Here is a 17,864-nt window from a genome sequence, read left to right as displayed (position 1 = left end):
TTGAAGATGAAAGGAGGTTCAGCATATGTTATTTAATCTTTCTGTAAGCTATCTCTGAATTGATTATGGTTTCTGCTGAAAAGCTTAAAAACCTAGAGATAAGTGCTCTTTTACAAACACTCAATTCTGACCTCTACTGCCACTTCCAAGACATGTGGCCTGATTTTCCTAATCACAACGAAAGAGCATCTGTCATATGAAATACTTCCTTTTACAAGGTACTTGCCAGAGGTTATGAAGTATACACAAGAGATATTTTTAAATCAGAAACAACATATACAATTTTTCTTGTCAATTTAAAAAAGAAAATGAAACCAGAAACATTTAACTTCAATAATCTTTGGTAAGGAAGGGTAATAACATGGTAGCAACCAACCAGAATGCATGCGGTAAGAGCACTAAATATAGGCAAGGCACAGTGGCTCATGCCTGTAACCCCAACACTTTGGGAGGTCAAGGCAGAAGAATCACTTGAGCCCACGAGTTTGAGACCAGCCGGGACAACACAGCAAGACCCTGTATCTATTTAAAAAAAAAAAAAAAAAGTGCTAAATGTATATAAAATAGGCCAGGCACAGTGGCTCACGTCTGTAATCCCAACACTTTGGGAGGCTGAGGCGGGCAGATCACCTGAGACCAGCCTGGTCAACATGGTGAAACCCCGTCTCTGCTAAAAATACAAAAATTAGCCGGGTGTGGTGGCGCACACCTGTTGTCCCAGCTACTCATATTCCGGCTGAGGCAGGAGAATCGCGTGAACCTGGGAGGCGGGGGTTGCAGTGAGCCAATATCATGCCACTGTACTCCAGCTGGGGCTCAGAAAAAAAAATAAATAAAATAAAGATAAATAAAATATACAAATGAAAGATACAAAATGTACAAATCCAAGACAAAAAGGGAGATTTTAAAAACCTACAGATTAAGAAAATCTATTGAAACTAAAAATTTGAGACTATTGAAAATTAGAATATTGCCTAAACATAAAATAGTAGGCAACTAATAATGTGTGGTATGAAAATGGCATTGAGGTTTTATTTTTTAAAAGAGTCCTTTTCTTTCAGACCTTATGTACTTAAGTATTTATGGATGAAATACCTGGATTTGTTTCAAATAATACAGCAGAGGGAATGGATGGGGTTATAGATGGAAACCAGACTGGTCATGATTGATAATGTGTACATTACAGTTTATTACACTATTTATATTTGAATTCCTCTAAAATAAGAGGTTAAAAAACAGATAAACTAGAGTAAGACTGCAATGGGCCTTTGATAAGGCTGACTTCAATAAGAAAGTCGTACATATATCTAAAGACAGTAAGGAATCAGAGATTTGAGAAATTAAAACTATTTTTTCAAGTAGCGATTTGGAGAAAGTTAACTCCAAGTAGTATTGTTCTGGATAGGCTAAAAGCCAGAGAACTAGGGCAGATATCAAGAACTAGGACAGAGATATCAGGAAGAGGCTGCTGTAATAAGATAAAACCAGGACTGGAGACATACTTGGGAATTTTACCTGCGCAGAGGTGACAGCATTAGCCTAATTGTGATGAAATGTGGGAAGAAAGAAATGTGGAATGGAAGAAGCTACATACAGATATGAAAAAACAGGTCTAAATAAAGTGCAGAAGAAGAGGGCTAGAAAACTCCATTTAAAACCAGAATGAGGAAAAATGCTTAGTATTTACTATATGCCAAGTATTGTTCTAGGCTTTGCATATTAACTAATGTAACTCATTAATATGTATCACAAATAAGATACAAAAGATACTTTTAAAGTCATTTAAATTTTAAAAATGTTTTTATATGTATTTTTAATATACACATATTTTAAAATGTCTACTAAGTATATATTTCTTACAAACATACAAATTAACTCATTCAATTGTAATAAAAATCCTAGGTGGGTTAGACACAATTATTATCCCCCCTTGTAAAGAGTTTGGTTTGTATATTACAAAAGTGATACAGCTGAAATTATCAAATTGGAATCCACATCTTCATTTTGCGTCCAAAATCTGTACTCTTCAAACTTTCGTTACACAATGTGAACTGATTCATAGAACTCAACAGAGTACTTCATGGAGGAAGCTAATCCAAATTTCTTTCATTTATGATCAATCCAAATGTTCAAAATAAGTAACAATGTTAACTGTTAACTAATAAACAAAAAACTTACTTAGCTGATGAAACAATAAGTTGGGAATCTTTATATGCTATCAAGTAGCTTTGATTTTCGGGATTATGCACAGTTACCTAAAAGGGAAGAATATGAGATAATTGTGACAATCCAAAACTTTCATTCATTCACAACACCACATTCTGCCTGGGGCGTAAAAGATATAAAAATGAGGAAGAAACAGTTCTTGTTACCTAAGGAAATAATTTCACAACCCACAGGTTCCAGATGTAAAATAAGAAAGCTAATATTTTACGAAAAAATTAAGACATCACTGTTATAATTATTCATTTATAATTAACATATTCTACACTATATATTCACTGTAACAAATTGCCAAACACACTGAATGTCAGAATAGAGCAGTCCTCAACTTACAAATAACGTAAAGTTCATAAGTAGATTCATTTAGAATACATTTTTACAAAGAAATATCTGTTATCTACTGTACCCAAAGCACTCTAGAAGACATATGGAGCGATTACAATTTAATCTGGCCAGAGCTTTTAATTTATACCACACTATTTTCCCCACAGTTTTTGTTTTTTGTTTTTTTTTTTTTGAGACGGAGTCTCACTCTGTCACCCAGGCTGGAGTGCAGTGGCACAATCTCAGCTCACTGCAAGCTCCACCTCCTGGGTTCATAACATTCTCCTGCCTCAGCCTCCCGAATAGATTGGACTACAGGCACCTGCCACCACACCCAGCTAATTTTTTGTATTTTTAGTGGAGATGGGGTTTCACCGTGTTAGCCAGGATGGTCTCGATATCCTGACCTCGTGATCGGCCCACCTCAGACTCCCAAAGTGCTGGGATTACAGGCGTGAGCCACCATGCCTGGCCTATTTTCCCCACAGATGTTTTTAAAATAACCTGGTGAACAAACCTATGCATGCTGAAATTAGCTGGCAGTATAAATTCTAATCTACACGGAAGTGGGTTAAGTCCTTCATAAGAGTCAAAGAACAAAATATACTTACTGCAGTTCAACAGTATCATTCTCCAAAGTCAAATATTATGACAAGTCACGCCTATAAACAATCTGACTCAAATAAAAGTCAAATAAACAAAATGCTAATAATAATTTAAAAATAAAACTTGATTGCATTTCACTATTGTTATCTACAATGTAGTCAAGTAGAAATTCACATTAAGGAAATTCACATTAAGGAAAAAAAAAGCTGGGCTTGGAGGGGCCCAGCAAGGTGTAATGCCTGTAATCCCAACACTTTGGGAGGCCAAAGCCGGCAGACCACTTGAGGCTAGGAGTTTGAGACCAGCCTGGCCAACATGGAGAAACCCTGACTCTACTAAAAATACAAAAATTGGAAGGGCATGATGGCACACGCCTATAATCCCAGTACGCAAGAGGCTGAGGCATGAAAATTGCTTGAACCCTAGAGGCAGAGGTTGCAGTGAGCTGAGACAAGGCCACTGCATTGTAGCCTGGGTGACACAGCGAGACTCTGGCTCAAAAAATAATAATAAAAATAATAAAATCTTAAAAAAAGATTGGCATATATAAACAAACAAGCATAACATTTCATTTGCAGCAACAATACAGGTACTCCTAAAATATAAAACTACTCATTTAGCTTGTTTATTAACTGGTTGCTCAAAAAAAGTACTGCTATTTCTATCTGGATTAACAGAAGTGAACCCCCAGGGGTATATAAAATATTTGGCAGTCTCTCTCACACACACAATCACAATTAAGATTGAATAATTTTTGCCAAATCATCCATACTTACACTTTCTAAAACTCGTAAACATCTCTCTGCTCCCCATAGTGAGGCTACCAGTTTCTCTTCATCCTCATCTCTACTTAAATGATCCACACATTCTTTTACTAGGTGAAAAGAAACAAACGTAAGTTAGTATTTACCATCAATACTTACCAACAGAATACTTTTAACTAATATTAGAAGCCATCTGTACACACGCTATGAACATGCTGGAACCTCTCTGAACATTTTTTATTCTAGGTTTCATACTGTGAGATTTTGAAATATATCATACTCTGTAATTATTTTGTTTCCATAATCCCCCAATATCAAAATGTTAATGGCCTTTTTTTTTTTTTTTTTTTTGGAGACAGAGTTTCACTCTTGTTGCCCAGGCTGGAGTGCAATGGCACAATCTCAGCTCACTGCAACCTCCACCTCCCATGTTCAAGCAATTGTCCTGCCTCAGCCTCCCAAGTAGCTGGGATTACAAGCATGCAGCACCACGCCTGGCTAGTTTTGTATTTTTAGTAGAGACGGGGTTTCTCCATGTGGGTCAGGCTGGTTTCAAAATCCTGACCTCAGGTGATCCGCCCGCCTCGGCCTCCCAAAGTGCTGGGATTACAGGCGTGAGCCACCGCGCCCAGCAGGTCGCTTCTTTAAATGTTAGAAATTTGCAGGATGCTACTAAAAAAAAAACCAGACATTTCCAAACGGACACAATTATTTTTTGAAGTATGTCAATGGAGTGTTTTCTTCAGGCTTTAAATAATATATAAAAACATTATAAATGTGAATATCATACCTTTATCTACAATATGATCCAGACCACCCAAAAGCCGGAGTTCTTCTTTAAACCAGTCTCCTGCTCGTTTAGAAGTAAGGGACAGTAATGTCTCCATAGCTAAATGCCCAGTCTAAAAACCAGAAGCATCATTAATGAATATTAACTTTCAGCAATAAGTCTAGAAATTGTTTCTTTACAAAACTTTACTGCATGCTACATGTAGTTTTTTAATACTACTTTTATACATAAAATTGAACTAATTTTCAATTTTATCAGAATAGTCTACATTGAACAAAGTTTAACCAGCTTTTCATAGAGAAAATGTGCTATTAGTCTATCATCTATCAGTTTAATATTATACATATATATAGGTACTCTTATTTCTACAGCATAGAAGTGTGGAAGGGTACATGTATTTTTTAACTGTAAATCAATATTGGATTAATTTACTGCAATGGATTTAACAAGTAATGCTCTCAGGAGCAAAGTCAGTTGCCCTGAATCTTCAAAAGCACAAGTTATCACTTAACATTTTTGTCTGAGGACACAAAATGGTAACATATTGCTTTTGTTTGTATTTTTACAACTACAATAACCTTGAACAGTTTTTCACATATTATGTTTCTAATATGAGACTCCTGTTCATTATTCTTTCCATATTTTCCTTCAAGACTGATTGTCTTTTCTTATTATTCGGTGTATTTTGTCTATTCTGCATACAAATCTTTTGTTCATTTTAGTGTTGCAGACTGACTAGTTTTAAAGGGCATACTGCAGGCTTAGCAGCTCAGATATTCATCATGTGGCCATGATAACAAAACTGTATACAAATAATGCTTTAGGACCACCACCTTCTGGTACAAAAGCTAAGAGCCACATTCACAGTCTGAGTAAAGTTTTTATTGCTCTTTATTTCACTTTGGCTGTTGTTTTTCTTTTTAAAGCAGACAGCCACTTCCCAACAAACAGCAATTTGGTTCCTGCTGTAATAAAGGAACTTCGGCATAACAAAATAAACACTCTTTAACTAGCAAAGACTGACAAGATCTGATTTTTCTCCCTAAATTTCTCCCTTTCGAAAGATGATGGTTTACATTATCAGGTCTATTTGAAAACTGCAAAATAATTAGATATTTAGAAACGCAAATAACAGATATTACCAGTGAAAACCTTAGGATTGCACATTTAGAAGAGATCTAGAATATTTTAATCTACTTCTTTTAAAAAAAGTTGTTCTCGGCCAGGTGTGGTGGCTCAAGCCTGTAATCCCAGCACTTTGGGAGACCGAGGCAGGCTGATCACCTGAGGTCAGGAGTTCAAGACCAGCCTGGCCAACATGGTAAAACCCCATCTCTACTAAAAATACAAAAATTGGCTGGGCGTGGTGGTGGGCGCCTGTAATCCCAGCTACTCGGGAGGCTGAAGCAGGAAGAATTGCTTGAACCCGGGAGGCCAAGGTTGCAGCGAGCCAAGATTTGTGCCACTATACTCCAGCCTGGCCGACAAAGTGAGACTCCGTCTCAAAAAAAAAAAAAGTTCTCCAAGGTGACAAATATAGAACTAGAATCCAATACCACAAAAAACAGATTCAATTGTGCCCATTTTTCATTCTGTCCCTCAAAGAGTAATTTAGATTGGTTCGGGTGTGTTAATTCATGAGTCATACTGGCAAAGCTGAAGCCTAATGAGGCATTCTTTGTTTAGAAGAAAGGTGATGGTAATGTGATATTAATAATTAAAACTCGAGTCTTTTTAGTAAGTTATGGTTTTGTTTCTATTGGCATAAAAATGATTCTTTGATATTTTAGGCTATATTCAGTATACTATAAGCTAGCATGTAAAAACAGCCTACTATTCAAGCATTTTATTTGAAAACTGGAATAGTCCTCAGAGTTAAAGCACAGTCAAATCACTAATCAGAAAATAAGAGCAACAGGCCACGAGGTGGCTCACACCTGTAATCCTAGCACTTTGGGAGGCTGAGGCACAAGGGTCACTTGAACCCAGGAGGCGGAAGTTGCAGTGAGCTGAGATGGCGCTACTGCACTCCAGCCAGGTTGACAGAGCCAGAGAGTTTCAAGGCAGTGCAGGGGAGCCCCCAGGCAGGTCCTTCAGAAGGTATTCCAGGTCAAGGCATTGTTATCACAGGAGATGACACCTCCATGCAAGTTTTACTGCCCCTAAAACCTTCCAATGGGACAAGATATGGAGGTGGAAGACAATCATATTGATAATCTTTTTTTTTTTTTTTTTTTTTTTTGAGACGGAGTCTCGCTCTGTCGCCCAGCCCAGGCTGGAGTGCAGTGGCGCGATCTCGGCTCACTGCAAGCTCCGCCTCCCGGGTTCACGCCATTCTCCTGCCTCAGCCTCCCGAGTAGCTGGGACTACAGGCGCCCACAACCGCGCCCGGCTAATTTTTTTTTTTGTATTTTTAGTAGAGACGGGGTTTCACCGTGGTCTCGATCTCCTGACCTTGTGATCTGCCCGCCTTGGCCTCCCAAAGTGCTGGGATTACAGGCGTGAGCCACCGCGCCCGGCCCATATTGATAATCTTGACCCTGTGTGGACCTAGGTTAAAGTGTGTGTGTCATCTTCATTTTTAACAAAAAAAGTTTTAAAAGTTAAAAAATAATTTTAAAAGCAGACAAAAGCTCACAGAATATTTTTGTAGATCTATACAATTTGTGTTTTAAGCTAAGTGTTATTATAAAAGAGTCAAGAGTTAAACTTAAGGGAGCCAGAGTGTATGGTGTTTATCAAGTCTGTAGTAGTGTGCAATAATGTCCTCGGCCTTCGCATTCACTCATCACTCACTGACTTACACAGAGCAACTTCCAGTCCTGCAAGCTCTACTCATGGTAAGTGTCCATATAGGTGTATCTTTTAAAATCTTTTATATCATATTTTTACTGTATGTTTTTTATGTTTAGATGCACAAATTTTACCACCATTGTGTTCCAACTGCCTTCAGTGTTCAATATAGTAACATGCTATACAGGTTTGCACCCTAAAAGCAACAGGTTTTACCATACAGTCGAGATGTGTGGTAGGTTATAACTTCTAGGTCTGTGTAAGTACACTTTGATGTTCACACAACAACAAAATCACCTAACAATGCATTTTTAGAACATATCTGTCATGACACAAAGCATGACTATATTACTATTTTAAATTCTCTTTTCATGGCAAATCAGCAATACCAATATATTCAAGAAAGTAAGCAACTAGTAACAAAACTAATGTGTAGAGGATATTCATTGTACAAAACAACATAGTAAATCTACTGTACAATTTAAAACAAAAATATTCAAGAATAGCTAACATTAGTGGGGAAAAAGAGGAATCCTAAAATTGACAACTGTGCTCTGGCTTAATCATATGAGTAAACTATTTAATACAGTGTAGGAAAGTTTCTATTCTGGTATTTATCATCCTAATAAATTCAACAAAATATAAGACAAATCCAATTATCAAGTTTATCATGTTATTTAACAGCATACCTGAAATGAATCTAAATGTCGAATACAGACAAAAAACTAAAGGCACATTCATCCAACTATGCAGGCAAATAAAAATTATAGGCTCAAATTTATTCTTTTATAGCATGAAAAAATTAGTAGACACTAAAAATATAGAAGTAAATAAAAATTACAGATATTTTGGACAGGTGCAGTGGCTCATGTTTGTAATCCCAGGAAGGCCGAGGAGGGCAGGTCACCCGAGATCAGGAGTTTGAGACCAGCTTGGCCAACATAGTAAAACCCCGTCTCTACTAAAAATACAAGAAAATTAGCTGGGTGTGATGGCACACGTCTGTAATCCCAGCTATTCAAGAGGCTGACGCACAAGAATCGCTTGAACCCAGGAGGCAGAGGCTGCAGTGAGATGAGATCACACCACTGCACTCTGGCCTGGGCGACAGGGGCAAGACTTCATGATTTGCCATCTGAGCACACCACCTCTCTCCACAATCTTATAAAGTGAAAAGTACTGAATACATGTCAGTTTTGTACCTTGCTGTTTAAAGTTAAATTGCTCTCCCATCCTCCACCGTAACTAGAGAATAGAGCAAGAGCCTTAAGTCACATCTGGCTAGCACAAAGCATCCTACAAATTTTTGTGGCAAATGCTGCAGTCTTCAGTTAAGTAAGTGTGGAGTCACTGGCCTTTTTTTTTTTTTTTTTTGGAGACACAGTCTTGCTCTGTTGCCCAGGATGGAGTGCAGTGGCGCCAATCTCAGCTCACTGAAACCTCCACCTTGCCTCTTAGGTTCCAGGTTCAAGAAATTCTTGTGCCTCAGACTCCCAAGTAGCTGGGAATACAGGCACCCACCACCATGCACAGCTAATTTTTGTATTTTTAGTAGAGACCGGATTTCACCATACTGGCCAGATTGGTCTTGAACTCCTGGTCTCAGGTGAGCCGCCTGCCTCGGACTCCCAAAATGCTGGGATTATAGGCACGAGCCACACCGCCCAGCCTGGCTTCTGATTAATTAACATCTGTTCAGGAAAGCCTCTAAAATTTCCAGTTTACCCATTGTTCCTTATGTAAAATCAGGTACTTACTGTATATCCTGCCCTTACGTCAAACAACCCTGGTGTACTTCAACAGCCCTACACATCCATTCTGAATTACGCTTTCCATATAGCATATAAATCCTGGATGTGGGGTGTAATGGCATAGGGATCCCGAGATACAGATATGGCTTTTGTTCGTAAGTCCCTATTAAATGTTTCTTTCTAAAACACTGGATTTGTCACTCTTCGGCCTCTCAGCTTCCTTGGACTTTGAGGGTACGTTTGCATAGACTTGTCCATTGTGAACCAGTAGACAATAACCAATGTTTATATAGTTTTGATGTTGGAAATGTCTGAAAACCAGGTTACTTTATAATAAATATTCTTTTTGTTTGTTTGTTTTCAAAATCACAGGCCAATTATCTTCTACTGGCCTAGAAACCATTGAAACATTATTGATTGTACAAGTAAAAAGTCAGAAGAAAGCAGAACTGAACTAAAGCAAAAATGGAATAGCCGGCCGGGCGCGGTGGCTCAAGCCTGTAATCCCAGCACTTTGGGAGGCCGAGACGGGCGGATCACGAGGTCGGGAGATCGAGACCATCCTGGCGAACACGGTGAAACCCCGTCTCTACTAAAAAAATACAAAAAACTAGCCGGGCGAGGTGGCGGGCGCCTGTAGTCCCAGCTACTCGGGAGGCTGAGGCAGGAGAATGGCGGGAACCCGGGAGGCAGAGCTTGCAGTGAGCTGAGATCCGGCCACTGCACTCCAGCCTGGGAGACAGAGCGAGACTCCGTCTCAAAAAAAAAAAAAAAAAAAAAAATAATGGAATAGCCATCTCACACATGGGGCATCGTGATGAGCATTAACAGCAGCTACTGGCCATGACTAAATTATAAGGAATACCACCTCAGGGGAGGCGAGGTGCCTAGGAATCTTCCTTGTCGTGTCTTCAGGGTTCTTCAAGTCCCATGAAGCAGTTAGACACCCTGAGGTACTCTGGAATAAATAGATGCTTGCCAATTGAAAATGGCAGTTATGGCAGGGGTGGTGGCTCACGCCTGTAATCCCAACACTTTGAGAGGCTGAGGGGAGATCGCTTGAGCCCACGAGTTCAAAACCAGCCTGGGCAACATGGCAAAAACCCCGCCTCTACTAAAAATACAAAAGTTAGCCAGATATGGTGGTATACACCTGTAGTCCCAGCTACTTGGGGCGCTGAGGTGGGAGGATCACTTTAGCCTAGGGGTTTGAGGCTGCAATGAGCTATGACTGCACCACTGCCCTCCAGCCTGGGAAACAGAGCAAGACCCTGTCTCAAAAAATAATAATTATTACTATTATTATAAAATAAATATTAAAAAAGAAAATGGCAGATGTAAATCCTCTGAAACTTTTATTCCTGAAATCCATGGAGAAAAAGAATTCAAATTCCTAATAGCCTAAATGTAGTTTCTACCCTTTTTTTTGAGACGATCTCACTCTGCCACCCAGGCTGGAGGTGCAGGGGCACAACCTCGGCTCGCTGTACCTTAAAACTCCCTTGGCTCAGGATATTCCCCCAACCTAAGCCTCCTGAGTAGCTGGGACTACAGGTGCACACCACCATATCTGGCTAACTTTTTTGTATTTTCTGTAGAGCTGGGGTTTCCCCATGTCACCCAAGCTGGACCCAAACTCCCAGGTTCAAGCAATCCACCTGCTTCGGCCTCTCAAAATGCTGGTTATTACAGGCATGAGCCACTGTGCCCGGCCCATTTTTTCCTTAAAAAATAAAAAATAAAGAGAAAAGGATTAGAAAAAATGCAACAGAAAATGCAACTATTTACTGGGCAAAAAGCCTAAACACAGATAAACTAGTTTAGGAAGTTCAGGCAAGGAAGGAAATTATGCTCAGATCTAAACCTAAGAAATTTGCCAAACTGTAAACCAAGGTTAGAGTTAAAATAATTTGCCCACAGTCACACAGCTGCTGTAATTAACCAAAGACTTTATGAAAGTAATTCTCATCTTAGAAGGAAGGAAGAAGAAACCCACCGTTATATTTTCTAGATCAAGATGCTTGTTGTGTACAGTTTCACAGAGCCTTCGGATTTTTTCTTTAATTTTGTTCATATCTTTTTCATTCAGTAGCTTGGCTGACGAAGCATCTTGTTCCAGTTCCAAAAGTCGAATCATTAGATCTAAGCTAGCTCTGTCAAGATCCATGTTCAAACGGTCTCTACTCAGTATATACATGAGGGCAGCTGTACACAGGGACAGATTCTTCCACAGGCCAAAAAAAGGAAAAGAGAAAAAAGTTCATGTAAGCAACTCCTGACATCTCAGGAAATAAGATGGTTAATGACTTTTGTTTACAAGTTAGAACACTTAAAACATATTACTAACCATGTTGGAAACTTCAGAAATGTTTTATTCAGTGGTCCCTCTAAAAATATTCTTTTTTTTTTGAGATGGCATCTCACTCTGTTGCCCAGGTTGGAGTGCAGCGGTGCAATCTCAGCTCACTGCAGCCTCCACCTTCCGAGTTCACGTTATTCTCTTGCCTCAGCCTCCTGAGTAGCTGGGACTACAGGTATGCACCACCACGCCCAGCTTATTTTTTGAATTTTTTTTTAGTAGAGATGGGGTTTCACTGTGTTAGCCAGGATGGTCTTGATCTCCTGACCTCGTGATCCGCCCAGCTCGGCCTCCCGAAGTGTTGGGATTACAGGTGTGAGCCACCGCACCCAGCCCCACTCTAAAAATATTCTGAAGAAACATGTTTAAAAAATTAAACGCTGTTGCTTAAAATTTTCCTTTCAATGGATCATCCATATATGAATGCCTGATAGCTAGAAGAATATAAGCTGAGTTAAATATTTATTTGGCTATTCTGTGCTAAACGAAGAGTTTATAGAACATTTTTACAGATATGTGTGTGTGAGTGTGCATATATATATATATATATATATATATATATATATTCTATTATGACATACCTCATTTTTTTTCTTTTTGAGACAAGGTTTCACTTTGTCATCCAGACTAGACTGCAGTGGCACCACATCAGCTCACTGAAGCCTTGTCTGTCTGGACTCAAGCAATCCTCCCCACTTCAGCCTCCCAAGTACCTGGGACAATCGGCAGACGCCACCATGCCCAGCTGATTTTTTTCTATTTTTTTGTAGATGGGGTTTCACCATGTTGCCGAGGCTGGTTCTGAACACGTGAGGTCAAGTGATACACCCACTTTGGCCTCTCAAAGTGCTAAGATTACAGGCGTAACCCACCACGCCCAGCCTATTCTTTATGACATAGTAGTCATATTTCAGTTTAAAATCAATAATTTAAATAATAATTTTAAATCTATATCAAACCCTTAACACATTTTTTCCCTTGGAAAACACAGCTATGTTTGCATCTGTATATAAACCCAGGATGCTGAAATACACGTATTTGGATTTCTTTAAAATAAACCAATTGCTAGGCGTGGTGGCTCACACTTGTAATCCCAGCACTTTGGGAGGCTGAGGCGGGCAGATCACCTGAGGTAAGGTGATCGAGATCAACCTGGTAACATGGTGAAACCTCGTCTCTATTAAAAATACAAAAATTAGGCTGGGCGCAGTGGCTCACGTCTGTTAATCCCAGCACTTTGGGAGGCTGGGGCAGGCAGATCACCTAAGGTCGGGAGTTCAAGACCAGCCTGGCCAACATGATGAAACCCCGTCTCTACTGAAAATACAAAAAAATTAGCTGGGCATGGTGACGCTCGTCTGTCATCCCAGCTACTCGGGAGGCTGAGGCAGCACAATCACTTGAACCCAGGAGGCGGAGGCTGCAGTGAGCTGAGATGGTGTCACTGCACTCCTGCCTGGGTGACAGAGTGAGACTCTATCTCAAAATAAATAAAATAAAATAAAATAATAAAAAATAAAATAAAACAAAACAAAATAAAATACAAAAACTAGCCTGGCATAGTGGCAGGAGCCTGTAGTCCCAGTTACTTGAGAGGGTGAGTTGGGAGGATCACTTAAAAAAATAAAATAAACCAATCAACTCTGGTTGAACCAAATAATTTTTTAAATCATTAATAAACTGTCTCAAAATCACTTAGATCAGGTAGTTAAGTCAGCACACTCTACTTTTTTTTTTTTTTTTTTTTTTTTTTGAGAGGGAGTCTCGCTCTGTCGCCCAGGCTGGAGTGCAGTGGCACGATCTCGGCTCACTGTAACCTCCACCTCCTGGGTTCCAGCAGTTCTTGTGCCTCGGCCTCCTGAGTAGCTGGGATTACAGGCACGCACCATCACGCCCGGGTAACTTTTTGCATTTTTAATAGAGATGGGGTTTCACATGTTGCCCAGGCTGGTCTCAAACTCCTGAGCTCAGGCAATCTGCCCATCTCAGCTTCCCAAAGTGCTAGGATTATAGGTGTGAGCCACCGCACCTGGCCAGGACACTCTACTAACACAATCTAAAAATACTGAAGGTGAAATATTCTAGATAAATGTGAATACAAAAAAAAGGTCTTACATTTGGGATATCCCAACACTTGAGATATTCTGTACTTACACTTATTTCAATATACAGAAAATGCAACTATCTAAAGATTTAAACTTTGAGCCCCCAGAAGTAGAGAAGCATCAGACCAGGTGTCTGATTAAATGTTTATATAGCAAATTATTTTTGGAAATTAGGATGCCATAGTAAAGGCCATTGGGGATCCACTGCCCTTAAAATCACACACTATAATGTCTAAGTTCACTGTTAACTGCATAATAAAGCAAATTCTATTTTTTGTTTGTTTTTAAGAGATGAGGTTTCACTAGGTTTCCCAAAATGGATCTGAACTCCTGGGCTCAAGAGATCCTCCCACCTTAAGTCTCCAGAGTAGCTGGGACTTATAAATGCACACCACCTTGCCTAGCGACAAACTAACTTCTTTTAAGACAGAATTTTGCTCTGTCTCCCAGGCTGGAGTGCAGTGGTACGACCTTGGATCACTGCAACCTCCGTGTCCCAGGTTCAAGCGATTCTCCTGCCTCAGCCTCCCGAGCAGCTGGGACTACAGGTGCATGCTACCACACCTGGCTAATTTTTATATTTTTAGTAGAGTCAGTGTTTCATCATGTTGGCCAGGCTGGTCTCAAGCTCCTGACCTCAAGTGATCCACCTGCCTCAGCCTCCCAAAGTGCTGAGATTACAGGTGTGAGTCACCGTGCCTAGCTAACGAACTAACTTCTTAGTGCTCACTTTTTCTCCATTATTATTTTGTATCTGCTACAACTGAGTAAAGGAGTTATGCTCACTCAGGGTTAAGTGCATTACTTTAGGTTTCCTAAGATGCAGGTTTTTGGGGTTTTTTTTGAGAAGGAGTCTCGCTCTGTCGCCCAGACTAGAGTGTAGTGGTGCAATCTCGGCTCACTGCAACCTCCACCTCCCAGGTTCAAGCAATTATCCTGCCTCAACCTCCCAAGTAGCTGGGATTACAGGTGCCCGCCACCATACCCAGCTAATTTTTTGTATTTTTAGTAGAGTTGGGGTTTTGCCATGTTGGCCAGGCTGATCTCAAACTCCTAACCTGAGGTGATTCGCCCACTCTGGCCTCCCAAAGTGCTGGGATTACAGGCATGAGCCACTGCACCCAGCCCAGAAGATGCAGTATTAAATTATTTATCGCCTAACCTGTATTTAGAACATAATTTCTTTAACAAAAATACAGTAAGGCCATCTCAAAATACTACTAATGATAATAATTAGCAATGATGGTTACTCTCTTCTAATTTTGGAAAATGTTAAACCTAATAACTTTTGTTATTATGTTTATTATTAAGCAAAAGCATCAAAGGCAAGGAAAATGAAGAATTTATTCCTTATCACAATGAGGCCATGTTCCAGATTCAACACTGGACAAAAACGTTTCTAAAAAATTAGGGCTGCATTTCCGAACCAGTTTTTTTCCATTCATTAGTATCAAATAATATTAAAAGATTCTTCTCAGTGCTTTCTGATTATAGAGAAAATCATGCTTACAGAATTCAGTATCAATATACTACGTTAGCTAAGATAACAAAATACAATTTTAACAATATAAAATGACAAATTAAGAAAAAATGTTTTCATGAGAAAATAAGTATTAAGCAAAAACTTCTGGCCATAAGCACTACAAATTTAGCAAATAAAATGAACTCAATCTGTAATTAGGATATATTTATAGACTATTCAGTGAAGATATTTTTTGATAGCCAAATAGACTAGTAGTTTTCAATATAAGGCTTCTCAATCTCGGAAACTTAAAAATACCTGATGATGCTGGGAATCATCCAAGGTTTTAAAGACCATTGCTACCATCCCATGTGCTCTCAGGTGCATTCGAAAACTGGGCATGGCACATTTAGTAGCCAAGCTAATAACACTACAAGAAAATAGAGTAGGTTAGGGGGACTGGAAACAGCTAGTACATTAGTTTTTAGTTTGTGTAATACCAAAACCAGCAAATAGGAAGGGGGTAAAAGGGTCAAAGCACTGCCCATACATGATCACAATATAAAAACCATAGGCAAAACACACTATTAAAAACATACTGATGCCTAGTGCATGATTAGGTATACTGTATTTTAAAAAAATAACGTAACTGTCTTTAGTGCATTCCTTACATTACTACTACCATTAAAAGCTTAAAATCTGAACTGCCTTTCATAATACTTCTGATAAAAATTATAATTATATTTGACTGGATATACTACAAATGACTGAAAAATTCAATCAAAATTATAGTATTCAATCAATCCATTAGGAAATACAAAAGATCATCTTTTTATTTTGAGCATTTGGGTGCAAATGTAAGCACTCAGATCACAATATGCTTAAATAAATCTAATTTATTACTTAAACATCAGAGGTAAAAAGAACTTAAAATATCTTTTTAAAAAGTTATTTACTTTATTTCTTTCTGCTATTTTTTTCTTTCTTTTTTTGGAGACAGGGCCTCACCTCACTCTATCACCCAGGCTGGAGCAATGGCATGATCACAGGCTCAAACCACCCTGTCACCTGAGCCTCCCAAGTAGCTAGAACTACAGGCATATGCCACCATGACTCGTTAATTTTTTATTTTTTGTAGACATGGGGTCTCACTATGTTGCCCAAGGTGGTCTCGAACTCTTGGACACACACGATCCTCCCAACTTGGCTTCCCAAAATGCTGGGATTATAGGTATGAGCCACCATACAGGACAAAAAGATGCTTTAGCATAATGCTTTTTTTTTTTTTTTTAAGCACTTGAAAACTGAAGCCTATGCTATGCTAAAAAAAGGCTCTCACCACCCAGCTTTCCCTCTATCATGTAGAATCAAATTCTTTCTAAAGAAATGGATAGCATTTTAACATATCACTGGCTATATATACTCCCCATCATAACAAAATAAAAAATGTTTGGCTTTTTGGACAACATCTAGTTGAAAAAATTTAATATGGCATGCACATAATTATAAAATATACAAATAAGATCTTACCTAAGGCAACGTGTGTTTAGAGGCTGAGTGCTCTTTAAGCCACTTAACAAGTACTCAATGTCATCAGTGAACTCTTGATTTTCACCAAATTCTACGACATCATTGAAGTGCTTCACGTGCTGAACAACAGTATATAACTGCCAAGAAAAAAAAAGTTCACCCCTTTTTAACTAGGAACTAGCATATTTAAAACAATGGGCTCACTGTACTTTTACATAAGTGCATAAAATAGTTCCTTAGATGGCAACAAAAATATTTTTAGAACAATGATGGTAGGACAAAAGAAGTTTGTGGTTCAAAACTGAGTATCAGTATACTGATACTTGTTGAAGATATTAAAAGGCTAAATGTTACATACAAAAATCTATCAACATGCAGTAAACACTGTATATGGCTGCTTACTTCTTTGTCTTCTCGTCTGCATTTCAGTGCAGTAACTATATCTTGGTAGGGCTGAGTAGGTATTGTCACAGTTTTTATCACTTTGGATGGTGGCGCAGGAGCCTTAAAAACTCCATCATCTTTTTGATTTGGTTCCTTTGAAGACAGCCTCACCTATTAATAAAGGTATTAAATTAGTTGTTCTAAATAAATATATAAAAATAGGAACATCTCATCTATCTGGCAAATTCAGCTTCCAAAAAAAGTAAATAAAGCTTTTCAAAAAGCGGGGAGCAGGGAGGCCTCTCAAAGGTCTTTAGAAATACTTTGAATTCCATGCACTAACAGGTAAGACATATGTCTGGTCTGCACACAGAAGAACCACTCAAGGATTCCTTCTGGTCTTTTTTAAACTTTTTATTTCACATTTGTCGTTTGTCTCTAGTACCATTAGAAAGACTAAAGAACCACAATTGCATGCAAAAATAGCTTTTATAAGCAGAAAGGGACAGGACAGAAAAACTAGACAGAATCAAAAGAATTTTAATAGCACAAGAGTGTGAAATAGTTTAGGGTAGAAACAAATAGCTATAACAGAAGCATGCTATATTACTACTAATATGCAAAATGATTTCTTTATACTATCGAAAGGAGTCTAATCAGTTTAAGAAAACAGGGAACTGTACATTATACTTTAGAAAGACTTTATCCCCAAATTTCTTGTTGTTATAAAGAACTAATTTACTTGATAACTCCAGATGAGTGAAGCTTTACTG

At 38.7% G+C, this 17,864-nt stretch overlaps 1 protein-coding gene across 6 annotated transcripts in view; it reads right to left on the bottom strand.

Annotated features, from left to right (window-relative positions):
- The window catches only part of WAPL (WAPL cohesin release factor), an 88,520-nt gene that overhangs the window by 19,356 nt on the left and 51,300 nt on the right, over nt 1-17,864 (bottom strand). For 4 of the 6 annotated variants that reach the window (XM_015147094.3, XM_015147095.3, XM_077946438.1 and 1 more), the window contains 7 exons: nt 17,110-17,262; nt 16,708-16,844; nt 15,496-15,607; nt 11,248-11,475; nt 4,708-4,819; nt 3,930-4,027; nt 2,179-2,255 (listed from right to left, as the gene is read on the bottom strand). In XM_015147094.3, the coding sequence (XP_015002580.2) occupies nt 2,179-2,255; nt 3,930-4,027; nt 4,708-4,819; nt 11,248-11,475; nt 15,496-15,607; nt 16,708-16,844; nt 17,110-17,262 (917 nt within the window). The remainder of the gene's footprint in view (nt 1-2,178; nt 2,256-3,929; nt 4,028-4,707; nt 4,820-11,247; nt 11,476-15,495; nt 15,608-16,707; nt 16,845-17,109; nt 17,263-17,864) is intronic. The other 2 variants (XM_077946435.1, XM_077946436.1) reach the window with 1 other exon arrangement.

This window comes from Macaca mulatta, chromosome 9, assembly GCF_049350105.2.
Source record: "Macaca mulatta isolate MMU2019108-1 chromosome 9, T2T-MMU8v2.0, whole genome shotgun sequence".
In the NCBI taxonomy this organism is placed as follows: Eukaryota; Metazoa; Chordata; class Mammalia; order Primates; family Cercopithecidae; genus Macaca; species Macaca mulatta.
This window is presented reverse-complemented; position numbering and strand designations above follow the sequence as displayed.